This window comes from Spermophilus citellus, assembly GCF_964194105.1.
Source record: "Spermophilus citellus genome assembly, chromosome: 9".
NCBI classification, from domain to species: Eukaryota; Metazoa; Chordata; class Mammalia; order Rodentia; family Sciuridae; genus Spermophilus; species Spermophilus citellus.
The window spans coordinates 105214447-105241919 of NC_138191.1; the positions used below are offsets into that span (position 1 = coordinate 105214447).

The 27473-nt window shown below is 39.7% G+C and overlaps 1 protein-coding gene across 2 annotated transcripts in view; it reads left to right on the forward strand.

Annotated features, from left to right (window-relative positions):
• EIF2B3 (eukaryotic translation initiation factor 2B subunit gamma) overlaps positions 1-27473 on the forward strand; it is a 115952-nt gene that overhangs the window by 84056 nt on the left and 4423 nt on the right. For both annotated transcript variants that reach the window (XM_081307507.1, XM_081307506.1), the window contains exons 7-11: positions 2091-2218; positions 3422-3612; positions 5165-5242; positions 6619-6767; positions 25828-25931. In XM_081307507.1, coding sequence (XP_081163633.1) covers positions 2091-2218; positions 3422-3612; positions 5165-5242; positions 6619-6767; positions 25828-25931 — 650 coding nt within the window. The remainder of the gene's footprint in view (positions 1-2090; positions 2219-3421; positions 3613-5164; positions 5243-6618; positions 6768-25827; positions 25932-27473) is intronic.

The following is a 27473-nucleotide window of genomic DNA, read 5'->3' on the forward strand; positions in this document are numbered from 1 at the left end:
GTGATAATATTGAATTGGGTACAGTATGCAGAAAATAGTACAGAGCATGCACACTGTCATTGATCCAGGTGATTCTGATATTGTTAGAAGTATGCCAGAACAGTCTGCACAATTTTTCTTTAATAAAATGTGTCAGAGGGGCTGGGGATGTGGCTCAAGCGGTAGCAAGCTCGCCTCGCATGCGTGCGGCCCAGGTTCGATCCTCAGCACGCGTGCGGCCCAGGTTCGATCCTCAGCACCACATACCAACAAAGATGTTGTGTCCGCCGAGAACTAAAAAATAAATATTAAATATTCTCTCTCTCTCCTCTCTCACTCTCTCTTAAAAAAAAAATTCCCTCTCTCTCTCCCCTCTCTCACTCTCTCTGTAAAAAAAAATAAAATAAAATAAAATGTGTCAGAGCTTATTTTAAAAACAAAAAAGAATAGCCTAAAGTTTTAAATTTCTTTTAAACAATACCTTCTTTATTTTGTTTATTTTTATGTGGTGCTGAGAATTGAACCCAATGCCTCACACACACGCTAGGCGAGCACTCCACCACTGAGCCACAACCCAGGCCTTAAAATTTTGATAATTTGCATAAAGAAGAAAAAATATCACCCATAATTCTACTCAATGAGAGAATATCCCTATACATAGTTATGTTTAACACAGCTGTTAACATTATAAAATTTTAAGATATATAATTCATAACCATAATAGATTAAAGGGGGAAAATACGATAAACCCCAGGGATGTAAGAAATGCTTTTTTTCCCCCAGTACTGGGGATTAAACCCGGGAGTCCTCCTCTACCACAGAGTTCCATTCCAGCCCTTTTTTGTTATTGTTGAGACAGGGTTTTGTTCTCTTTCCAAGCTGGCAACCTGGCCTTGAACTTACGATCCTCCTGCCTTAACTTCCCGAGTTACTGGGATTATAGGCATATGTCACTGCACCCACCAAAAAATAATTTTTTTTTTTAATAAAACTTAGTGCCAGGCCCAGTGGCTCACACCTCTCATCCCAGTGACTCGGGAGACTGAGGCAGGAGGATCTCAAGTTTGAGGTAAGCCTCAGCAACTTAGTGAACCCTGTCTCAAAAAGGAAAAATAAAAAGGACTGGGGGTGTTACTCAGTAACACCTGGGTTCAATCCCTAGTACCAAGAAAGAAAGGAAGGAAGAAAGAAAATTCAGTGTCATTTATAGATAAAAGCTCTTAATAAGTTAGGAATGAAAGAAAGAAAGGGGGCTAGGTTGTAGCTCAGCTTTCCTAGCATGTGTGAGGCACTGGGTTCGATCCTTAGCACCACATAAAAATATATATAAAAAGTTATTTTTTTAAAAGTCACTTGATTTAAAAAAGAAAAAAAAGTTCAGTATCATTTATAGATGAAAGTTAGGAATAAACAATCATTCTAAATAATAATGGAAAAATTCCATTTAAAATCAGGAATAAAGAGCTGAGTGCAGTGGTGCATACCTGTAATTCTAGCTATTCAGGGGACCGAAGCAGCAGGATTGCTTAAGCCAAGGAGTTTCAGCACCAGCCTGGGCAACACATCAAGACCTCATCTCAAAAAAAAAAAAAAAAATGCTCTCGGTGTTGCTAGTCAGTATGTAGTAGAGGTCTTAGCTGATATGCTAAAATTATGAAATAAATAAATAGAAATTAAAGATATAGAGATTGGAAAGGAAGAAAAATTGTTTTCGTATTTTTAAAATAACTTTCCTCAAAAGACCAGAATATTCTGCCTTCTCATGGGTTGTTGCCAATGAGGAGGCAGAGCACCATGTTTAAATACTTGTGCCTATACATACATGTACATTCAAATACATGCTCCACATACCATGTATGTAGACTACATGAAAGATTTTTCTACCTTGACAAGGTTTTCTTAGATTCAGTATATTACCTTCCCACCCCACGAGGCAGATAAAGAGAACTCAGAGCCTCTGCTCCTCCAGAACTGCCAAATCCATTCCATGTTTGATCTCTTTCAGTCCCAAGGTGGTATATTAAGATTTGGCTTTTCCCCAGATACACAGAGTTTTTGATCCCAATAGAATCCAGTCTGTTTTCTCATATTTGGTCACTCTTTCTTCCTAGGTCAATCACTTCTATCCGGAGTGAACTGATTCCATATTTAGTAAGAAAACAGTTTTCCTCAGCTTCCTCACAACAAGGGCAAGAAGAAAAAGAGGAGGATCTAAAGAAAAAGGAGCTGAAGTCCTTAGGTCAGTGCTTGGGTTGGGGTAATAAGAGAAGAGGTAAGAGTTCTTTGGAGAGAGTCCCAACCCAAAAAGCTAGTCTTAAGGTGGCAGACTTTTGTTTAGTTTACAGGGCAAGATAGGCTAGCTGACCCCACTCTCTGAGCTCTGGGTAAGTTTGCTTAGCAAGTTCTGTCACAGTGTTCTTTAGGGACAGGCAGGTCAAGCTTCCAGACCCATTGTGTGGTTCATAGATCTATATGGTTCTTCACTAGACCATTATGTCTTTAAACTCTCTTTGCCATATCTCAGTTCTCTGGTTCTTCAGGGTCTGCGTAAACCTAGTCCTGATTATACTCAGCCTCTTTTGTCTAGTGAAGGAAGGTGAAGAAGTGTACAGTTACAGTCCAACTAGGGACCAAAAAATATTTATCAAATGAATAAACAATATAGCATAATGATTAAGATCATAGTACTTGGCATCAAACAGACCTAGGTTTGAAATCTGCCTCTGCCTCTTAACTGATTCTGTGACCTGAAGCAGGTTACTTAGCCTTCTTGGTTTTCTTACCATAAAATAAAGGATCTCAAAGGGTTATTGTGAGAGTTGAAAAACTGGAACCCAGTTACTCTGGCTCCAAGTTATATGTTCCTTCTTTCTTAGCACAGCTGATATAGTAATAGAGACTAGCATCACAAAGCCTGAATACTTGAGTACTTGCTTGTGTTCCTTCTTGATTTACAAGAATCATCTATTTTATTTTCCCTAGAGTATTTGATTATTGTTCAAACTTGTTTATGGGACCTCTATTAAGCTTTTTTTCCTTCTTTTGTGAACCTAGGGGCACTTAACCACAACCCCAGTCATTTTTTTATATATATTTTATTTAGAGACAGGGTCTTGCTGAGTTACTTAGGGCCTCTCCAAGTTGCTGAGGCTGGCTTTGAACTTGTGATCCTTCTGCCTCAGCCTCCCAAGCTGCTAATATTATAGGCATGTACCATCACACTGGGCTTATCCTATTAAGCCTTTTTATATCAAACAATATTTCAAACACTCAGAGAAATACATTGCCTCCTTAAATTTAAATTTAGTATTTCTGATTGTAATGGGATTTCCAAAGGGTTCATGTTAACTGTACCCTCTTTCAAAATTTGACTGATTCTATATCCCCTTGGTCATATCTCTCTCTCTCTCTCTTTTATTTGCTTGGATTGGGCATTCTGAAGATATTTACAGTTTTATAAAAGAAGCCAATACACTGACCTTGGCTCCCTATGATGCCTGCTGGAATGCTTGTCGAAAAGATCGGTGGGATGACTTGGCCAGATCACAGGTGCGCTGCTATGTCCACATCATGAAAGAGGGGCTCTGCTCTCGAGTAAGCACACTGGGACTCTACATGGAAGCAAACAGACAGGTGAGAAGATAGTTTAAAAGAAGAATCATGGGGCCAAGTGCGGTGGCACATGCCTGTCATCTCCAGAGTCTGAGGCATCAGGACCATGAGTTCAAAGCCATCCTTAGCAAAAAAAAAAAAAAAAAAAAAAAAAAAAAAACAAGGTGCTAAGCAACTCAGTGAGACTCTGTCTCTAAGTAAAATACAAAAAAGAGTTGGTTATGTGATTCGGTGGTTACGCGTCCCTGGGTCCAATCACCAGTACCCCAAAAACAGAAGAAGAATCATGGAAGCTGGGTATGGTGGCATATGCCAATAATTCCAGCTACTCCAGATTCTGAGGCAGGATTACAAGTTCTAGGTCAGCCTAGGCAATTTAGTGAGACCCTGTCTCAGAAAAATAGCTAGGTTTGGGGGTTTGGCTCAATGATAGAGAACTTGCTAGCATGTGTTAGGCCCTGGGTTCAATCCCCAACACTATAAAATAAATAAATAAATAGATATAAATAAATTAAAGGAATCATGGAGCTCCTGCCCTAGAAACTGAACCTTTTGTCTTATTTCTTCATTAGATATATAGTAACTTGTTCAAAATTCCTTTCATTCCCAAGGCTGAACAAGACCTGACATGTCGGGGAAGAAGATTGGTGTGCCTAAATACAGTAAAAGGGGAGCTGGAGGGCCTGGTCCACAGAGGGAAGGCCTTTGTAGCTCCAAGGCTAATATTTCCAGGGAGGCTAACTTCTGGCCTTTGGGTTCAACAGCTTCTGCCTATTATGTTGCATGGGAATATGTATAGTATTTACTTGATAAATAAGCAGATAAATACTGTGTAATCATTACATAGACACAAAGAGGAGGCTTCCTTAAGAAAGTAAAGGACAGAGTTTAAAGCTGCCAGATAGCAAAGCCTCGAGGAAAGAATGTTAAAGAGAATTGCCTGTAAACAGTACTAGTAAGGAGTCTTGTCCCAAAGAGGCTGAGCACATGCATGGCCCCGGGAACAGGACCTAGGATAACTACAATCAGGACTCGTGGTGTTCCTTGCCCCCATCAGACCTCTTTTCCCAAGAAGTACGTTGTCGGCATCTCAGAGGCTTGACTCACCTCCTTGCAGCTGAAGGATAAGTCAGGGAAGAGCACTTCAGCTAAGAAAGTGAGAATAAGGCCATCTAGAAGTTGCTACATAAATAATCATAGTCCTAGAGAAATGCAGTAGTGGGGCTGGGGATGTGGCTCAAGCAGTAGCGCGCTCGCCTGGCATGCATGCGGCCCGGGTTCGATCCTCAGCACCACATACAAACAAAGATGTTGTGTCTGCCGAAAACTAAAAAATAAATATTAAAATTCTCTCTCTCTCTCTCTCTCTCTCTCTCTCTCTCTCTCTCTCTCTCTCTCCCCTCTCTCTTTAAAAAAAAGAAAAAAAAAAAGAAATGCAGCAGCCTCCTATTCTTCCTAACCTAAACAGGAAGCTTGACTGAGAATTTTCCTCATCTCTGATTAAGCATGGGTTCTACCTAAGGTATATTTAGGTGTGTTTCTGGTCTTTAGTGACCAAATCTCTTTCCTCAAGGTGCCCAAATTGCTGTCTGTTCTTTGTCCAGAAGAATCACCAGTCCATTCATCAGCCCAGATTGTCAACAAACACTTGGTAAGTGCTAGCATGAGCAGGGCAGGTGTGGGACACTTTCTGGGAGTATTGAGACTTGTCCTTAAGAATATAGATTGAGGGCTGGGGTTGTGGCTCAGCAGCAGAGCGCTCACCTAGCACGTGTGAGGCCCTGGGTTCTATCCTCAGCACCACATAAAAATAAATAAATAAAATAAAGATATTATGTCCAACTAAAATAAATAAATAAATATTTTTTTAAAAAAAAGAATCTAGATTGAGACTCTTGAACCCTGAACCTCTTTAGTCCGAGGGAAATACCATCTAAGTTCTAGCAGTAAAATCTTACTCAAGAAGTCTTCCTGGAGCTGGTTGCAGTGGCACATGCCTATAATCCCATTGGCTGAGGCAGGAGGATCTCAAGTTCAAAGCCAGCCTCAGCAAAAGCAAGGCACTGAGCAACTCAATGAGACCCTGTCTCTAAATAAAATACAAAATAGGCTGGAGATGTGGCTCAGTGGTTGAGTGCCCTTGAGTTCAATCCCCAGTACCCACTCCCAACAAAAAAAAAGAAAAGAAATCTTCCTGGCCTGGGTGCAGTGGTGCACACCTATAATCCCAGCCGCTCAGGAGGCTGAGGCAGGAGTTCAAAGCCAACCTCAGCAAATTAGCAAGACCCTGTCTAAAAAAAAAAAAAAAACAGGGCTGTGGGTTGTGGCTAAGAGTGCTTGCATTGTACATGTGATGCACTAGGTTCAATCCTGAGCACCACATAAAAAAAATGAATAAATAAAAGGTATTGTGTCCATTTACAACTAAAAAACAATTTTAAAAAAATTTTAAATGGAGGTGGGCTGTAGACTTGACTCAGAGATTAAAAAAAAAAGACTTCCTGGGCCAGCCTGGTGGCTCAGCATGTAATCCCAGCAACTTAGGAGGCTAAAGCAGGAAAATCACAAGTTTTAGGCCCCAAGAAACTTAGTGAGATCCTGTATCAAAATAAAAAGTAAAAAGGGCTGGAGATGTAGCTCAGTGGTAAAGTGCCCCTAGGCTCAATCTCCAGTCCCAAAAAATAATAATATAATAATTCTGGGAAGGTACTTAAAATCTCTTGTCTCTCTTCTTATCCTGACTTGAGCATACTCTTCAAGAGAGCACATCTGTGCACACAAATACATAAGTATGTGTCCATTTTGTTTTGTTTTCTTTTCTTGGCAAGGGAGAGCCCATGCTTCAATGTAGGTTTGAGTTGGTCTCAGAGGGGTTGTGGGAATTTTTAGCCCTGAGAAACACTGATGTTGGTTGTTTTTATTGAACTGCCTCTATGAAAGATCACATTAGACTCCAACTCAAGTGATCTGGGAATGATTTATAATTGGTTGGACAGATGAACAATGTTTTCTGTCTGCCTTTTGCAGGTTGGAGTTGACAGCCTCATCGGACCAGATACACAGGTTGGAGAGAAGTCATCTATTAAGCGTTCAGTTGTTGGTTCATCCTGTCTCATAAGAGACAGAGTGAATATTACCAATTGCCTTATCATGAACTCAGTCACTGTGGAAGAAGGGTAAGTTTCTTCTTGTACCCAATTGAGATAAGGCTCTTTGTACCCTGGAAGGCTTAGAGGGCCAGTCCACCAGTCCAACCCAAGAAAGAGTTTACCTTGGGAAGGAAGAGAAAAGGAAAAAGAAAAAAGATGGAGTAGCACCTATTTCCTTTGAGGCTTTGGGTTTGCCTCATCAATGACATGATCTCTAAAAGCATTTCCAATACCCTCATACTTATGACAGTTGTAACTCTGGAAAAGCTGCCTTCTCTTGTCTTGGTATCATGCTTGATAAGGATGACCACCATAGTGAGCCATTGACATCGCTGAGATGACCCTGCATCCTCAGAGTAACCTTCTCTTACTCAGTGTCCCAGAGCAAACCTGAAGAAGGCAGAAGCCTAGGCAGAGTGGATACATAAGCACACTCTGCTTTTGAGGCCAGCTTCTCTACAAGTTGTAGAGAATCATTGTCATTTGGAAACACTAGAGTGACCTAAAATTGTAATTTATGAACAGCTTGGACATAGAGTTAGAAGATTTGAATGATATTTAATGAGATTCATCTGTGTAGTCTCAGGGAGGTTTTGTATATAAAATGCAAGTGTAGGTTATATAAAAAGGAGGGATATTTCAAGATAAATGGTTTTGAAACATTTTCTCAAGATAAATCTTCTGCAAAGCCAGGCATGGTTCTGCATACCTGTAATCCCAGAAACTCATGAGGCTGAGGCAAAAGGATCACAAGTTCCAAGACCCTGCCTCAAAATAATGTTGGGGGTGGGGGGGTAATAATAATGTTGTTGGTTTTTGTTTTTTGTTTTTTGGGGGGCAGTGCTGGGGATCAAACCCAGGGCCTTATGCATGCCAAGTGAATACAGCTCAATGGTAGAATACCCCCTGGAAGTCACTCAAACAAAAAAAACCCAATAACAAACAAACAAAATCTAACACAGAAACACAATATTTAAAAACACAGTTACAGTGGGCATGGTGGCATATACTTGTAATCCCAGCAATTCAGGAGGCTGAGGCAGAAGGATCTCAAGTTCATGGCCAGCCTTGAAAACTTACATAGACCCTATCTCAGAATAAAAAATAGAAAGGGCTGGGTATATAGCTCAGTGGTAAAGTGTCCCTGGGTTCAAACTCAGCACAAAAAAAAAAAAAAGTAGAAGAAAAGGCTGGGAGTGATGGCACACAACCGTAATCCCAGCAGCTCAGGAGGCTGAGACAGAAGGATCACAAGTTCAAGGCCAGATCCTGTCTCAAAATAAAATAAAAAAAGAGGGCTGAGAATGTAACTCAGTGATAGAGTGCTTGCCTAGCATGCATGAGGCCATAGGTTTAGTCTCCAGTACCATAAAAAATAAAAATAATTAAATAAATTAAAAGAGCTGGGGATGTGGCTGAGAGGTAGAATGTTACCTCATTCTAATCCCAGTACTGCAAAAATTATTTATTTTTTTAAATGTATAATGGGTTTATGGATTTACACAACTTCATTACAAGTCCAGAAAGAAGAATTAAAGTAGTGTTCTCTCACTTATTTTCCTGTCTTCATTTTTCTCTTCCCAATGCCACCATTGCTCTTCTGGATTAGAAGAGCATAAATTTTGGAGTCAGACTGACACTGAATCCTGGGTCTGTCTGGCCCTTGTTAGCCATTTATAGAATTGGCCTTTCCTCTTTGTTCCATCTTCTCATTATAAAATGGAGTAAAACTAAACTATCTCATAGGTTTATTGGGAGTACTAAAGGAGTTGATAAGTATAAATCACTTAGAACAATATTTGCACATAGGCACACAGAATGATAGTTGCCTTTTATATATATATATATATATATATATATATATATATATATATATATATATATATAAAATTACTTTATCTTCACAAAGGTGGCATTCCTAAGGTGATATACCCCTATAATTTCAGCAGCTCAGGGAGACTGAGGCAGGAGGATTGCAAATTCAAAGCCAGCCCCAGCAACTTAGCAAGGCCATCTCAAAATAAAAAATAAAATGGTCTGAGGATATGACTTGGTGGTAAAGCACTTCTGGGTTCAATTCCCAGTACCCAAAAAAAAAAAAAAAAAGGAAAGGAATATATCAGATCTTGTCTCTATGCCGTTAAAAAAAATTTGAAGTCTCCTTATTATCTTTTTTTTTTTTTTTTTTTAATACTGGAGATTGAACCCAGGGGCACTTTACCACTGAACTACATTCCCCAGTCCTTTTTATTTTTCATTTTGAGACAGATTCTTTGTACATTGCTGATGATCTCACTAAATTACTAACTTGCAATCCTCCTGCTTCAGTCTCCCAGGTCCCTAGAATTATAGACATGTGGTTCCACATCCAGCTTTTCACTCATTACCTTTGGAATAAAATTGAAACTTAGTGGTTTCTCATGATCTGTCTCCAACAATGAGTCCTGGGATGTCAGAGTGACATGAGGCCTTAGAAGTCATCTAGCTCAACTCCTTCATTTTCACAGTCAAATACATTGTGGCATTCCAGGCTTTTTTCTCATCTCACCTGTTACTCCATTTCCTATTCCATACTCCCACATGAGACTGACAGACACTATCGTTTTTTTTGGAAACTGAAACCTCACTTACCTTTATCCATTTGACCACCTAGTTCCATTGCAACTCATGAGGCTTTGTAGCTTATGCTATCTCATCTTGCCTCAGACCTTCCATGAAAGACAATGTTGTAACTTTCCCCCATTTGCTCTAATTAATACTCTCCCCCAACCCTCCTATGGGCGGGCAAACAAAGGAGCAGTTCTCTGGCACCATGTGAAAGATCAGTATTAGTATCTTAATTGATATGAAGAAACTTGGTGAGGAAACTCATGGCTCCCTAAGAAACTACTGCTTATGTGAGAGAAATTGAAAGGAAAAGCCTAACAGATCGCAGAGTCAGTTGCTGTTAAAGCACACATAATCTTAGATGATCTAGTAAGGCTTCTAGCTGGGGAAATAATAAGAGGTTCAGACAGCTGCTGCTGCTTCTTTTCCAAATAAAAACATTGATGTAAAGCTATAGGTAGCCCATACCAGCTTAATGACTAGAAAGGCCAGTGGAAATTACACAATCCTGCAAATTAGCTCCTAGTGATAAGATCAGACATCCTACATCCCTTATAAAATTTTTCCCATTTTGGGGGTGTCATTTAGTCTTAATTAACTTTTGGTAAATTTGAGGAAGGTAATTAAATTGCAGTTATGTGAATCTTGATTACCCTGTTGCCATTATGTCTGGACTGAGTGTCAGATTAGGAGCATAAATTTGTCCAGAAAGAATTTCTCATATTCTTGGTGTGCTTGTCTCTACCAGTGGTTGTGGGCTGCTGAGCATTCTGGACAGTGGGATGGATACCTGCCCAATGTCCTCAGGGCTTGAGAGATACTAATAGGACCACCTTGGGGAAGGTGTGAGACTACACAAAGAAAGTTCCTATCTTTTTATTTTCTACCATATATATGTTTGTTTTAGTTGGTGATGGACACAATATCTTTATTTTATTTATTTATATGTAATGCTGAAGTTCGAACCCATGACTTCACACCTGCTAGACAAGAACTGTACCGTTGAGCCACAACCCCAGCCCTTCTGCCACTTTTATCACAGCTGATGCTTGGGAATCAAAAATCTAGTAAAAACTTAGTCAAGGCTTGAATGTCAGTCTTGTGTTCTGTCCGCATCTTTAGTCCCCTGATCCTGAGCAACAAACTCTTTCTCCCCCTAGTCCAAGGCAAATGCAGCAATCTAGGATAGCACCTCCATGTGCAAGCAGGCAGGGAATCAGATTTTCACCTAGGTTTTCCATGCTTTCTGAAGCTAGCAAGTGCAGATTCTCAGAGCCAAAGATAATACTGCTTTTCATTGCTACCCTTAGCCTGCCCTTCAAGTACACTTGACTGACTGCCCCATCCACTGGATTCCTTATTTTACATTTCTATTCTTTTTGTATGTGTGTGTGTGTGTGTAGTTATAGATGGACACATGATTTTATTTATTTATTTGTTTGTTTATTTATTTATTTTTGTGGTTCTAAGGATTAAACCCAGTGCCTCACATATGCTAGGTGAGTGCTCTACCGCTGAGCCACAACCCCAGCCCCATTCCCTCTATTCTTAAAACTCTGCCTGAATTGCCTCCCTTTAGAGATCTTTACCTGCAGAAATTCTACCCCTCTTTTAAAATACAGTACATTTTCCAACTCTTGAATAATCCTTCTAGCCTTCTCAAAATGTCCCATCCAGAAATTATTTCCCCCACCTCTATGTTCCCTGTTCACCCAAACACTTTCAATGCTCATGTGACAATGGGACACTTATTGCATCTTTATTTTCTCTTTAATCAGACTATAAATTCCTCAAATAGGAAAACACTTTTTAGGTCTGGGGCTGTAGCTCAATGGTGGAATGCTTTACCTAGCCTGTGCATGGCCCTGAGTTCAGTTTCCAACACAGGAGACAGGATCACATTGAGTTGCCCAGGGTGGCCTCAACTTTGTAATCCTCCTGCCTCAGCCTCCCAAGTCACTGGGATTACAGGTGTGTAGCACCATGCCCAGCTAATACTGCATTTTTTATATACCTTGGAAGTATTTACTAAACAACAAATGGGGATCCCCGGTTTAACTCTCCTACCATATTGGCTGAATATCTGTCAAGAGATCCCTGTCAGGGTTGGGGTTATAACTTAGTGGTAGAGCACTTGCCTAGCATTTCCAATCCCCAATGCTGGAAGGGGGAAAAAAAAAAGTTAGAGAGATCCCTGTTTACTTCTTGAAAAAAAGAAGGAATTTTCATCTATTATTAAAACTGGATAACTTTGTGTATCATTGAAGGTCTCCTACCATTTCCATATGCTTTCCCTTCCCTCTCCCTTTCTCTCCCCCCATTCGTCTTTGTTTACTGTTAGTCTTTTCCTCATGCTCTTCCTTCCTGTTCTGTTCTTATTTGCTCTCTTTATATCAAAGAAGACATTTGGCATTTGTTTTTTAGGGCTTGGCTAGCTTCACTTAGCATAATCTGCTCTAATGCCATCCATTTCCCTGCAAATTCTATGATTTTGTCATTTCTTAGTGCTGCATAATACTCCATTAAGGGGGGGGGGTGCCGCAGTCTTGGCTGGGCACAGAATCACGAGCCACTCAAGCAGGAACAAAACTTTATTTTGAAAAAGCCGCCAACACTCTCAGCGCCAGCAAGCAAAAACCGGTCCTCCCACGCGGGCGTCTAACCGGAACCGCCGTCTCCCGGGACCCGGGGTCCCCCGGACCTCCCCCGGAATTTCCTCCTACTATCCTTCCCCAACCAATGGGAATTCTCCATGAGTCCCCGTAACATGAGTCCAGTAGTAGGCCAAGGTGAACAGCAGGAGCCCAATTTGCATATGAATGTAAATCTTAGCATAATAATACCTCAGTGGCTAGCTGGCTTTACAACCAAAGGTGCCATACATCATATATTTTGCTTGTGGCTCCTAGCATCTGCCCCCTTCTGTTTAATTAAGTAACAAGCAATGTGGCTAGGGACCGTGCCTGGTAGGTTGTCCAATTTAACATATGGTTCTTACCCGTCATGGGAGAACTGACCTTTAGGCGTCAGCCTCCTGTCTTAGGTTGAATCCACTGTAATCAGAGCAACCCGTCGCTGACTACCGGTCCAGCATTCAGCCATGCTTGTGGATAGGCCTATGCACCAGTGGGGGGGTGAGGTTCTTGCCTCACCTCTGTTGGCCCCCAAATTTTGCCTTGGTGCCAGTGGGGGGGTAAGGTTCTTTGCCTCACCTCTGTTGGCCCCCAAATTTTAGACCATCACTAGTAGAAGGGAGGAGGATACAGAAATGCCACGACACCAAGCCAATTGATGGCTCCTTGGAAAAATTGCGTCACTGGTGACACCATCAGCAAAGATATGCCAGTATTACCACAATAAACATGGGGTGAGCTGGCAAGGAAATTGCATCACTGGTGACACCATCAGCAAAGATATGCCAGCAGTACCACAATTCGGTGCACCAGATGATATTTTACAATGTATGTAACTGATATATAGTCCAGGCAAGTTCTGCAAGCAGTTCAAATTGGAGGAGTCTATCAATATGTCCATTTCCTCCCAAAGTAAATCAAGTCCTTGATAGCATTACTTGTTGAGTTATATTCATTGATGCATCAGTTTATACAGTTTACTGTGATTGCTATCATAGAAGCTGTAGTTTGGTTTTATTTCAGTCTTCACTGGAATTGGGATGGAGATGGAAATTCTGGCAATGATGTTAAAGAGACATTATCCTGAACAGAATTATTAAATATAATAAAAAGGAAAGGTGAAAGTAAACAAACAGATCTGTTAAACTCCTTTAAAAACAATCCTTAACAGCTGTTTACCAAATTTAAATTAGCAAACAAACAGATCTGTTAACCATCTTTAAAAACAATCATTAACAGCTGTTTACCTAATTTAAATTAAACTATATAAATCACGTGAATAAAGAAAAAATTCGGATCCATTTTTTCATGAGCGCTCCTCATATAAGAAATATGGACATACACACATACAGACATACAACACAAAACAGAAGTGTGCACACAACATACAACACATAAGACAATAGTAAATAAAGGCCTTGTAACTATACCTAGGTGAAATCTCCATTGCAATGTTTAAAAACTTCACAGTCAAAAAATAAAACACAGTCAAAAAATAAAACTGATCAGAAAAACATTAACCTAGGTTTGTATGAGCTCAAAAATAAAATAGAACTTTATGATGTGGAAAAATGCAATAATAAAATAGATATTGAAAAAAACACCTTGGTTAATCACTGTCGCAGATGTAAGAATAGCCAAGCTGGAGCTCTGGATGTCAGCTGTTATGGATTTGAGTCAAATCATCTTCTTTTTCTGTAGAAATTGTTTTAGTTAATCTCTCTGGAATCCAAATCGGTTGCTGTTCATCCTGTGGGAAAACACAGACAGCGCCCCGATTCCAGACTATCACTGGATCCGGGCCTTTCCATTGTCCTGTTAGAATATCTTTCCAAAGTACCTTAGGCTTATGTACATTTTTGGGGTACAAGTGTCTTTCCGCAGCACTAAGTCCCGATGAATCTAAATTTAAAAAGTTTAGAGTAAAAAGGGTTATTTTAAGTTTATCTTTGGGGGATATATACCCCTTTCCAATTCCCTCCTTTTGTTTTAATAAGTACATTTTAATAGTTTGATGAGCTCTTTCAACTATGCCTTGTCCTTGTGGATTGTATGGAATTCCTGTTATGTGAGTAATACCAAATGATGAGCAAAATTGTTTAAAAGAGGAGGAAGTATAACCAGGACCGTTGTCCGTTTTTAACTGTTTTGGAACACCCACAGTGGCAAAATTTTGTAAGCAATGAGCTATAACATCTTTAGTTTTTTCTCCGGCATGAAGGGAGCCCATCAAAAATCCGGAAGAGGTATCAACTGTAACATGTAAATATTTTAATTTTCCAAATTCTGGCAAGTGTGTGACGTCCATCTGCCAAATATGGTTAGGTATCAGTCCTCTAGGATTGACTCCAAGATTAACTTGTGGTAAAAATGTCACACAATTTTGACATTGTTTTATTATATGTCTGGCTTGTTCTTTAGTTATTTTAAAACGTTTTTGTAAAGTATTAGCATTGACATGGAACCTTTTATGAAAATTTATAGCTTCTTCTATTGTGGAGAAAATATGTATGTCATGTGTAGATTTATCTGCTAGTTCATTGCCCATACTAAGGGCTCCAGGCAATCCTGTATGTGCCCTGATATGACCTATAAAGAATGGATCTTTTCGGTCCCAGATTAGACTTTGTATAGCAGAAAACAAAGAGAAAACAGTAGAAGAAGGTGAAATCCTACCAGCATCTTCAAGGGATATTATAGCATTAACTACATACTGACTATCAGAAAATAAATTAAATACAGAATCTTTAAACATCATAAAAGCTTGTAATACTGCATTAAGCTCTACCTTTTGAGCTGATTGTTTGGGAACTAAAAATGTAAAAGTTTGATCAGGAGTAACTACTGCTGCTGTACCATTGTTTGACCCATCAGTGAATATATTTGGAGCATTTATGATAGGGGTTTTTCTTGTCATTTTTGGAAAAACTACAGGATGCTTAGACCAAAAAGACAACAAAGGATTAGATGGTAAGTGATTATCAAATGAAACACTAGTTTTACACATGATTATTGCCCAAGTATTTAACTCATTAGCTAACTCATCAATTTGATCCATAGTATATGGAGTGATAATTTTATTGGGAGAAATCCCAAATACTCCCTTAGCTGCTTTTATTCCTTTGAGTATTAATTGTCCTACAGCCTCAGGATATCTAGTAAGAATAGTGTTAGGAGAATAAGATAAATGTATCCACAATAATGGACCTTCCTGCCAAAATACTCCTGTAGGAATATTTTTTGTTGGTAGTACAATAAATAATAAAGGCAAACTTATATCAATTCTATCCAAATGCATATTTTCCATATACGTTTCAATGATTTTTAATGTTTTTCTTGCTTCAGGCGTTAACATGCGGGGTGAATTTGGATCTGATGGACCTTTTAGAATATCAAATAAAGGTCCTAACTCTCCTGTTGGTATGCCTAGATAAGGCCTTATCCAATTTATGTCTCCCAATAATTTTTGAAAGTCATTAAGTGATTTGAGTTGATCTACTCGTATTTGAATTTTTGGTGGACGGACCATGGTTGAGGATAATAGAACTCCTAAATAATTAATTGGAAGATTTAATTGTACTTTATCTATTGCTATCTCTAGATTATAATTTTTCAATAAGTTTGTAAGTGTGGCATAACATTCTAGCAATGTGTTTTTATCTTTATGTGCCAATAACACATCATCCATATAGTGAAATATTTGTAGTTCAGGATTTTGGTTTCTAAGTGGCTGGATTGCTTTATTAACATAAATTTGACACATAGTTGGGCTGTTAGCCATCCCTTGAGGGAGTACTTTCCATTCATATCTCTGATCAGGACCTTCATGATTCAGTGCAGGGATAGTAAATGCAAAATGTGGACTATCCTCGGGATGAATTGGAATTGAAAAGAAACAATCTTTAATATCTATAGCTAAAACATGCCAGGTTTTTGGTAAAGCAGACAATTGAGGAATCCCTGATTGAGCAGGTCCCATAATAACCATCTCATTATTAATGGCTCTTAAATCTTGTAATAATCTCCATTTACCAGATTTCTTTTTAATGACAAAAATGGGAGTATTATGGGGGGATACGGAAGGTTGTATATGTCCTTCCGTTAATTGTTGTCTGACCAAGTCATGGGCTACTTGTATCTTTTCTTTAGTCAGGGGCCACTGAGGAACCCACACTGGTCTTTCTGATTTCCAAGTAATTTTGATTGTCTCAGTGGCCCTTTCTGAAAACCCAATTCATGTCTATTTATTTCTTGATCTATTTGAATAGGTGCTGTCATACCTTGTTCTTGTTCTCTTAATCTTTTTTCTTTCCTAAAGCCTTGTTTAGCCCTAGTAGTGGGCACGTTAGGATTGATGTTATTTGTTAATGTCAATCCTAATTGATCTAGGACATCTCGTCCCCATAAATTTACGGGAAGATGATCTAATACATAGGGCTGTATAGTTCCTTCACATCCTTCAGGATCCCTCCAATCTAATACCATAGCACTTCTATGGGGATTTGTTGCCACTCCTAGGCCTCAAAGCGTTTGAGTGGCTTGTTGTAATGGCCAATGTTTTGGCCATTTTTGACGAGAGATGACACTAAGGTTAGCTCCTGTGTCCAGCAGCCCATTAAAGTCATGTCCTTGAATATTTAATTTTAGCATTGGGCGAGAATCTAAATTCAAAGACAGCATAGCCCAATCTACACCTGTGGAGCCTAATCCCTTGGAACCTCTTTTTACATTACAACTGGAAAATTTATCATGCAGGCTGGGTATTATTAATAACTGTGCTATTTTATCTCCTGGTGAAATTACTGATATACCTCTTGGAGAACTAGCTATAATTTTTATTTCACCCTCATAATCGGGATCAATTACCCCAGGACTTATCATAAGTCCTTTTAGTGTAGAAGAACTGCGTCCCAATAATAAGCCTACTGTTCCCTGGGGAAGAGGTCCTTTTACTCCTGTGGGAATGATTTGAATTTCCATCTCTGGGGTTAGTACTGCTCTGGCAGAGGCGCAGATGTCCAGCCCTGCGCTCCCTCTAGTTTGTCTGATGAGGGATTTAATGGATAATGCGTCCTGGGCACTACCTTGATGGTGCTGTTGGGTTCCTCCATTGCCCCATATATTTGTGGTTTTGGGCCCCGGGGCATTGGGCCCTCTAGTCCGTTTTTTGGCATTGGAGCCTGATACCTTTCTCCACGATATCGTGGGTAAACACTTGGTCCTTGCCCGTTTTTTGATAACGGAATACCCTCTATGGTGGTTTGAGAACGGCATTCATTAGCCCAATGTTTCCCTCTATGGCATCGTGGGCAAATACCCGGTATTCTATTCCTTTGATACCCAGCTTTGTTAAACCCTCCTCTTATGGGGCAACTCCTTTTAAAATGTCCTGTTTGATTACAATTATAGCATGTTTTTGGCCTGGCATCTAAAGCCTGTTGTACTGCTGCTAAGACTTGCCCTTGTTCATTAATGTCTCTACATAATTTAATATATGTGTTTAAATCTTCATGTCTCCATGGTCTAATGACCTCTCTGCAGCAACGATTTGCTTGGTCATAAGCCAGTTGTTTTATAAATGGCATTACCTGTTCTGTATTACCAAATATCCTAGAGGCTGACTGAATAAGTCTATCTACAAATTACAGCGTAAGGTTCATTAGTTCTTTGTATTACCTTAGATAATTGACCTTGTAAGTCTCCATGCCCCTGTAAAGTTTTCCATGCCCTAACTGCATCTACAGCAATTTGTGCGTATACGCCAGGGTCATATTCAATTTGCTGTCTTTGACCCTCATATGGTCCCTTTCCCAATAGCATGTCCATATTTCTTTGAGGATAACCAGCTTCTGCATTTCGCCTAGCTGTCTCCATGCAAAATTCCTCATTGGCAACCTTCCATAACAAATATTGTCCTCCGTTTAGCACAGATCGACACATGTTAGCCCAATCTGCTGGTGTCATGTCCAAGTTGGTAACAGATTCGACCATGCTTATTGTGAAGGGAGCTTGCGGCCCATAGGTCGTTACAGCCTCCTTTAATTGCTTTATTGTTTTGAAATCTAAAGCACGGTGAATTCGTTGCCCTCCTGCCTGCTCAAGTACAGGGCATGCTAATCTTTGGGGTCCTGCCTCAGAATTCCGTCCATCAACTACGGGAGTTGAGGGCCGCTCAGCGGTAGATGGAGCTGTTGGTTGAGTTACGCCCTCTGGTGATAGAACGGAGTTAGTAGCAACCTCCTGTTGTAATTCTCCACTTGATGGCTGCTTTTCCTCTAAGCTTGCTTTTTTTAAATTCTCCTCTGTCTGACTAGCTTGAGAGACCTTCTCTTTTGCTTGACCTAGCGTTTTTTCTACCATAGTCTGGACCTCTAACAATTTACTTAGCAGTTTTTCGGTTTGTTTTTTACTGGATTCTAATCTACTATAAAGGTAACGTAACCCAATAAGATAGGATAAAACAAAGCCGAAACAGAATGAAACAAAAACGGAACAGACAATGGTTGTATCAATTTTCTCTTTCTCAGGGCCGAATAACTTCAAACCTTGAGCCAACCATTTTTCCCAGTTTGCCTGAGAAAATTCTAGGGCTAGGGAGCTTGAAATAAAAACAAAATAAATCAAAACAAGAACACATTGTTTTTCTAAATGTTCACCCATTCTGTCGCCTTCCCTCAGGGGCGAGCAGTTTTACTCACCTCTAAGTTTCAGGCATTCCCCGTACGGGCCACCAAATGCCGCAGTCTTGGCTGGGCACAGAATCACGAGCCACTCAAGCAGGAACAAAACTTTATTTTGAAAAAGCCGCCAACACTCTCAGCGCCAGCAAGCAAAAACCGGTCCTCCCACGCGGGCGTCTAACCGGAACCGCCGTCTCCCGGGACCCGGGGTCCCCCGGACCTCCCCCGGAATTTCCTCCTACTATCCTTCCCCAACCAATGGGAATTCTCCATGAGTCCCCGTAACATGAGTCCAGTAGTAGGCCAAGGTGAACAGCAGGAGCCCAATTTGCATATGAATGTAAATCTTAGCATAATAATACCTCAGTGGCTAGCTGGCTTTACAACCAAAGGTGCCATACATCATATATTTTGCTTGTGGCTCCTAGCAGGGGGGAAGGGGAGAGAATTGAACAACAGCAGAGGAGATAGAGAGGGAAGATGGGAGGGGAGGAGAGGGGAGGGGGGATAGTAGGGGATAGGAAAGGTAGCAGAATACAACAGTCACTAATATGCCATTATGTAATAATGTGAGTATGTAACAGTTGTGATTCTGCAATCTGTATTTGGGGTAAAAATGGGAGTTCAAAACCCAATTGAGTCTAATGTATGAAAGATGATATATCATGAGCTCTGTAATGTTTTGAACAATCAATTAAAAAAAACTGGATAACTGTCACATATTCATACACAGGCTAAAGAATATCTACCAAATACAATGAAATTTAGATAAAATCCAAAAAGCAAGATTCAGTGAATATAAAGAATGGGAACATGCTGGGTATGGTGGCACATGTCTATAATCCTAGCAATTCGGGAGGCTGAGGCAGGAGGTTCAAAGCCAGCCTTAGCAACTTAGCGAGGACCTAAGTAACTCAACAAGATCTTCTCTCTAAATAAAATATAAAGGGGGCTGTGGCTGGGGCTCTATCAACAATGGGAAAAAAAAAATATATATATATATATATATATGAGTCTGGGGGTGCTGGGGTTGTGGCTCAGCAATATAGCGGTCACCTAGCATGTGCGAAGCACTGGGTTCAATCCTCAGCACCACAAAATAATAAATAAATAAAATAAAGGTATTGTGTCCAACTACAACTAAAAAAAAAAAAAATTAAAAAGGCAGTGGGGGTGGCCGCTGAGAGGTGACTCTGTGGTTAAGCCTCTCTGGGTTCAATCCCCAGTACCAAAAAAAGAAGGAGAAGAATGGAAACATGGATGAAGTAAAGGAGAATGGCCAGCATCCTTTTGGCAAAATATCAAGGCATAAAGAACTGAAAGGAAAAACTATTCAAGTGCATAGAAGGGAGAAAATCTGGTATACCTTTTCTGTGGCAACATTTAGGACCAGAAAACAATGAAACAACATTTCGAGAATTTAGAGGGATAAGAGTTGCAATCTAAGAATCCTAAAACATCAGAAATATTCCAAGGTGCAGAAGATGTGGCACCTGTGAACTTTTTGCAGAACTGCTTGCAAACAATATAGCCTAGTAAGAAGTGAAGCTTATTAATAAACTATTAACAAATTGGTAGTTTTGAGGTATAAAATTTAATATGTAGGAGGGGTAAACAACAACATAGGGGTTGGGGTGTGGATCAGGAGTAGAGCACTTGCCTAGCATGTGAGAAGCCTAGGTTTGATCCCCAGCAACACAATAAAAAGAAAAAATATTAAAAGAATTTTTGGGGCTGGGGATATGGCTCAAGCGGTAGCGCGCTTGCCTGGCATGCGTGCGGCCCGGGTTCGATCCTCAGCACCACATACCAACAAAGATGTTGTGTCCACCGAGAACTAAAAAATAAATATTAAAAATTCTCTCTCTCTCTCTCTCTCTCTCTCTCTCTCTCTCTCTCTCTCTCTCTCTCTCTGTCTCTCTCTCCCCCCCCCCACTCTCTCTCTTTAAAAAAAAAAAAAAAGAATTTTGGGACTGGAGATGTAGCTCAGTGGAAGTTCTAAGTTCAATCCTCAGCAGTAAAAAAAGGGAGAGAGGGGGTTAGGATTGTAGCCCAGTGGGAAAGTGCTTGCCTAGCATGTGTGAGGCACTACATTTGATTCTCAGTTTTGTGTATAAATAAATGAATAAAATAAAAGTTCATTAACCTCTGAAAAAATACAGGTCCATCAATAACTAAAAATATATTTTTTAAAAACTATCCACCCATGTTTCTTCATTTATACTCTTGAAAACACTAGATTATGCTAACATGAGGAAGGTATCCTGGATTTAAAGGGCTCCTAAGGGTTTTGATTCTTTTCCTACCTTTGAACCATTTACACTAAACCCATCATCTTAGATGGAGAACTGCACAACTTAATTCCCTAAGGTTCTTACGTCTTTGCTTTGATTTTCCCCAAACCTCTCTTTTACTTAGTCTCTGCTCAGGGAATATAAGGGCTCAGATTTCTTAGGAAGATGACATTTTTTACCACCAAACCTTTGTATAGGGAAGCACATAGAACTGAAAGGAGAAAATTTTTCACCTGCTCACTGGAGCCAGTACATTTTGATCAAAGGACCCAAGAGCAAAAATGACCAGCAGCAGGGAAAAGATGAGCTATTTCTTCAAGTTTTATATCTCATTGCATGAATTAGCCTGCATAAATCTCACAAATATGATGTTGAAGAGGGAAAAGCAAGTTGCAGATGAACACATAGAGAATGATAGCAGTCTCAGTGCTATAATGCTGACATTATGATAGCATTGTAAAGTATGCAAAACAATACTATATGTTGTCTACTAATCTATGTGTAAAAAATGCTTGGGAACATAAACAGCACAAGTAGTGATTACCTCTTGGGGGAGGGAAGGAAAACACAAAGAGGAACACAACAGGTTGTATTATTTATTTCTTAAGCACATAGGTATTCTTTGTACTGGAAATATTTCATTAAAAGCAATATATGCTTCATCTAGAGGGACAGCTGGACCAGGACCCCTTGAGCTAAGGTTAGTAGGCTCCCAGGCACCTGTCAGATATGGGCAACTCAGCCATAATCTTTGGGCCAAAGTGGCAAGTTGTTTTAAAGCAGAACTTAATCACCTAAGTGACCTAGAAAAGTTTCATGTAGCTCCAATTCCATATTCTTTTCCTCCAGGATTATAAGTAGGTTTAGAAAATCTGCTAACTAACCCCCAGAGAAGAAAAAAACCTGCTTATCATCAGAGTTACTGAGAACTTTCCTGGCTCCTTGCCAAATTCTACCTAGTCAACAGCTGAGGCAGGAACCCGTGACAATGGAGAGTCACTCACCATATATAGGTTTGGATATATGTTTAACCTCCATGAGCCTCAGTTTTCTCTAAAAGAATAAATAAATACTATCCTGCAAGTTTGCTAAAAGGACTAAGCTACAAAATGAATATGAAGTGCTATATGCAATTCCTGAGATGTACTAGACACTATATATAGTATATGTGACTTCTCTTTCCTTGGAATGAACTGAAGAATAGTCCTACCTTTTATCTCAATCCAAAAAAGGATTGAGAATTTGGAAGTTCCCTTTCTTCCCCAGTTGGGGTTTCTCCATGTGGTATGCCATAATATGGTATAGTGTGATATGCCTGGCCAGGCAGGGATCTTTTTTTGTTGTTGCTTAGAAGGAGTCTTACTAAATTATCCAAGCTGACCTCTAACTCACAATCATCTTGCCTCAGTTGCCTGAGTTTCTAGAATTACAAGTATGTACCACTATGCTAGCAGGGATCTCGCTATAAACCTCTATGTTTTTTCTCATGGTCTCTTCTTCACTAATGCATTACAGTTTTCAGGATAACTTCCCAAGGCCTGCAATTTTAATTAAAATTTGATCCCACCTGCCAGGTGACCCAGCGACTCAAGAGGCTGAGGCAGGAAGATTGAAAGTTCTAATTCAGCCTGGGCAACTTAGCAAGACCCCATCTCAAAAAATAAAAAGGACCTGAGATATAGCTCAGTGGTAAAGCACCCCCTGGGTTCAATCCTTAGTATTAAAATAACATTTTTAAAAAATGATCCCACTAAGGAGAATTGAGGACCAAATCTCCATTAGTCTTAGTCATCACTAGACAACCTCTTAGAGAATATAGCTAGGCATTAGAGCAGAGTTCTTAGTGCCAAGCTGAAAGTTAAAACTTAGTTGCAAAAACTACAGTTCTGACACTGGGACCAGTGCTATAGAAACTCACCTTCCCTTTTAAGTACTGAGCAGAAGAGTCCTTGCTGTGCATTGGCAGCCTAGAAAGGGCTTGGTTGATTTAGCCCTAATCTGTCCATCCCCTCTAGCATGAGCAGACACACACAAATAAAATCTTTGATCTTTGAACTAAGATTGTAGCTCAGTGGTACAACCTCATGTTTAGTAAGGCCCTAAGTTTGATCCCCAGCACCAGAAAAAAATAAAATAAATTCCTTAATCTAGAGTTCCTTTCTGGACAGAGGGAAAGATATGCTGTGTTAATTTTCCCAAAGTACCTCAGCCTGGCTAATGGATGGGTGATCACACCAATGATACTAGCAAACCAAGAGAAGAGCTTCACTCGTGGTAAACTGTTCTTAGGTGTTCATCTCAAATCCTCCAATAGATCTACTGACCTGGAGTCTCAGGAGAAACTCCAGCTTCCCATCAACCAATCCACTTTTCCTATCACATTACAGACTCTACAGTGGTTTATACATCTCAGGAAGAGTTAATGCACAAACTAGATGAGATAAGCAATATGTGAGGTTCCCAAAGACCCCAATCAGATCTGCTAAACATAAGGAAAACCAGACTGCCCATCGCTATGGAAATCTGACCTCAGTCATTCTAGCCTCATCCTTCCAGAAAAGGTTCCTTTTTTTTTTTTTTTTTTTTTTTGGTGGGAGGGGGTCCTGGGGATTTACTCCCAGGGCACTTAACCACTTGAGTCCTCCTGTCTCAGCCTCCCAGGTTGTTGGAATTACAGGTGTGTACCACCATGCCTGGATAAGAGGTTCCCACTTAAACCCTAAATTTCAGTATAGCTATTTACTAGTTTTTAATTATGACTGCTTGAGTTTCTGTTTGTTGTTTCTTACCTGCTGACTGTTTACTTCTTGTCTGGCTCCAGAACATGCATCTTTAGGCTCTTTTACTACTGCTAACACCTTGGAAAAAGAAATGAGACTTTTCAGTGATAAACTAGTAACTAGTTGCAAGCTAGCTCTGTCCCAGGAGCCTCCATCCAAGGCTTTCTTATTTCCTTATTACCCTATTTGGGGGAATTTTCCTGAAGAAGCAGGAACCTCCCTAACTGCTGACAAGATTGCTTTGTGAAGTTGGGCAAATTAGAAAGTTAAAAGAGTCTGGAATACCAGAAAGTGCTAGAATTCCTTTTTGCATAAAAGTTTTGGCATTTGGGAAGGATCTTTTATATTAGCCCATGTATCAATGTTTTCAGTCTTTGGAATGTCCTCTTTCCTATTTCCCATGCCTCCACTGGGTTTCTTAAGGATTTTTCCTTAGTTGGTTTGGTTCATTTTGTTTACATTGTACTTACACCTTCCTATTTTCCTTTTCCCCTCCAACTGCCCATTTTTGTCTCTTCACATTTCTGACTCAGAGATATTCAGAGTTGGGGCAGAGGTTTTTCTGCAGAGCCATCTTAACCTCAGTCTGACCTAATCTTCTTTTAGTCTTTTCTCCTCTTAGTTTCTTTGTATTGCATTATGACTAAATGTTTGTATCCTGGAGTCAGGCAGACTTGGATTAGAATCTGTCACTTAGCAGTTATGTAGTTTTGGGTAAATGGTTTATCTTCTCTAAATTTGTTACCTCCTCTGCAAAATGTAATTGCTTTTTTAACTACATCAGAGATAAAAGTGGTATACCCAGAATCATCTAGGAAGGTTTTTTCCCAATTAAATACATAAGGTTCCTATCCAAGACCTACTAAAATGATTAATGGGAACTCAAAACATCGAGTGTGGTTTCATTTGTTATTTTTTACACAGCCCAGGTGACTTTTCAGATGAAATGACTGGATTTGTAAAAGAAATTACTCTAATATACATTGAGTATTTATTTAGCGCAGTCCTTGGCATAGAGTAGAAATGCGGTAAACATCAGTGATGATTTTTCAAAAGGACCTTTTCTCCTACCTACCAATCTTCAGGAGCTAGGAAGCTGCTTTTAAAATATATTCAAATGCTAAGAACCACTGCTACTCTAGAGAATGTACTTTAGGATTTGGAATAATCTTTTATGAAATGAAAGCTGGTTTCTAAAATATCCTTTTTGGGACTGGAGGTGTAGCTCAGTGGTAGAGTGTTTGCCTAGCATGTGTGATGCCCTGGGTTAATCCCTCAGCACTGCCAAAAAAAAAAAAAAAAAAAAAAAAAGAAAGATAGATAGATAGATACACACACACACACATACATATCATACACACATACACAAACATATATACATACATCATTTTCAAATTGTTAAACTTTGACAATTGCTGGGATTATAGGTATACAGTACCATACTCAGCCTGACCTAGTTTTTAATTAAGGCAGGTAGTCCATTAATTCCATTTCTAAGAATTTGTCTTATAAATAAGCTCATATATGTTTGTGGCTGTACTACCAAAACATTGAAAGGATATCAATATATATTTTTTTATAAAAAGATATATATATCTTTTTTTTTTCCTTCATGAATGAGTATGATTTTGACTAACCACAGTTTTTGGTGAGAGCTGTGGGTAATCCATTGTTTTCCTAATTAATCCCCTAGGAAGATCCATGATTTTTGAATCTCAAGTGAAATTTGTCATATATTCTTAGCTAAGAAGCAGGAGTGATAGGTCAGCCCAAGTACCAGCCTCACCTTCTACCTGCAGATTGAAGGGGGAAGAGAATTTGGATGCTATTTAAACCCTAAAGTCTGGGGTACTCTAAAAAACTGAAATGAAAATATCTGTTCTTTTTAGGCCTTGGAGAAAGATCATTATGCGCATATTCTAATTCTAGAATTCTCTAAAGCCAAGTTCTCCCTTAGTCAGCCATTCTGTCTTCCAGTGATAACTTGACACATGTAACCATTAACAGGACTGGCTTTGGGAGGATCCTGAACCTCCAGTGGTAAGGATGGTGATGAGAGTCCTGGACACTCTAACTTGGCTGTTGTGTTACAGAAGCAACATCCAGGGCAGCGTCATCTGCAACAATGCTGTGATCGAGAAGGGAGCAGACATCAAGGACTGTTTGATTGGAAGTGGCCAAAGGATTGAAGCCAAAGGTAAACCAAACCCAAACTGCAATCACAGATGTGTTCTTTTCTTTGCTTTTTTTTTCTTTTTTTTTTCAGTGCTAGGAATCAAACTCAAGACCTTGTGCATGCTATGCAAGCTCTCTACCACCACCACAGATGCCATTTTTTAACACTAGCAGAGATAATACAAAATGGAGAAGATGTGGGAAACAAGCTCATACACTACAGATGGGAATATAAATTTAAAAAGCCATCTTTGGAGAGCAATTTACATTGTTTTCAAATTGTTAAACTTTGACTTAATTCTGTATCTAAAAATTTATCTTAAAAAAAAAAAGAATTTATCTTATAAATAAGCTCATACATGTTTGTGGTTGTACTACCAAAACATTGCAAGGATATCAAGGGGCTAGGATTGTGGTTCAGTGGTGGAGTGCTCGCTTAGCATGCATGAGGCACTGGGTTCGATACTCAGCACCACATAAATGTAAAATAAAGATATTGTGTCCACCGAAAACTAAAAAATAAATATTAAAAGAAAGAAAGAAAGGATATCAATAAATCCAATGGCCAGATTAGCACCAGTACTTTACAATGGCTTTTGGACATGAAACTGGGCCAGTAATGCAGCAAAGACTCCGAAACTACCTAGCTCTGGCCAACTGAAGTCCATGAGTGCATCATCTGACCTGGTACAGGGTTTTGTTTGTTTGTTGTTTGGGGAAGGGGTTGAGGAGCAGGTACTAGGGATTGAACCTAGAGGCAGTGGTACTCTATCAATAAGCTACATCCCCAGCCCTTCTTTATTTTTATTTTGAGACTGAGTCCAGTTAAGTTTCCAAGTTTGGCCTCAAACTTGCAATCCTCCTGCCTCACACTCCCAAATTGCTGGGATTACAGGTACACAGTACCATACTCAGCCTGACCTAGTTTTTGATTAAGGGAGGTTGTCCCTACATTCCTGGCATGGGAGAGAGTTTGCAAAATACAACACTTGAAAGCCATTCTCAACTAATTAGAGGAAATACCGTAAACTGTGCTGTTGGCTTGCTCTGCTCTGCAGAAAGACTGATAGTACTTCAGAGACATACAAAAACCAGGTGGGGGCTGGGGATGTGGCTCAAGTGGTAGCGCGCTCACCTGGCATGCATGAGGCACTGGGTTCAATTCTCAGCACCACGTAAAAATAAAATAAAGATATTGTGTCCACCTAAAACTAAAAATAAATATTAAAAAAAAAAAACAAGTGGTCAGGAAAAATTTCAGTTGTCTTTAATTTGGCTGGATTTTGTTCCTGTCTGTGTGTGTGTGTGTGTGTGTGTGTGTGTGTGTGTGTAGAGTGCCAGGAATAGAATTCAGAGCCTCCCAAATGCTAGGCAAGCACTCTACCACAGAGTTACACCTCCATCCCTGACTAAACTCAAAATCAATTTTAAAAAAGGCAGATTGCTTTGGGAATTATTCCTAAACCTAAAGTAGAGTAGGGTAAGATAGTGGGGTTGCTGAAGAAATAAATTCCACAAATTCTGTAGAATTCACCTCATTTTCCTTTTCTCCAGTGAACATGCC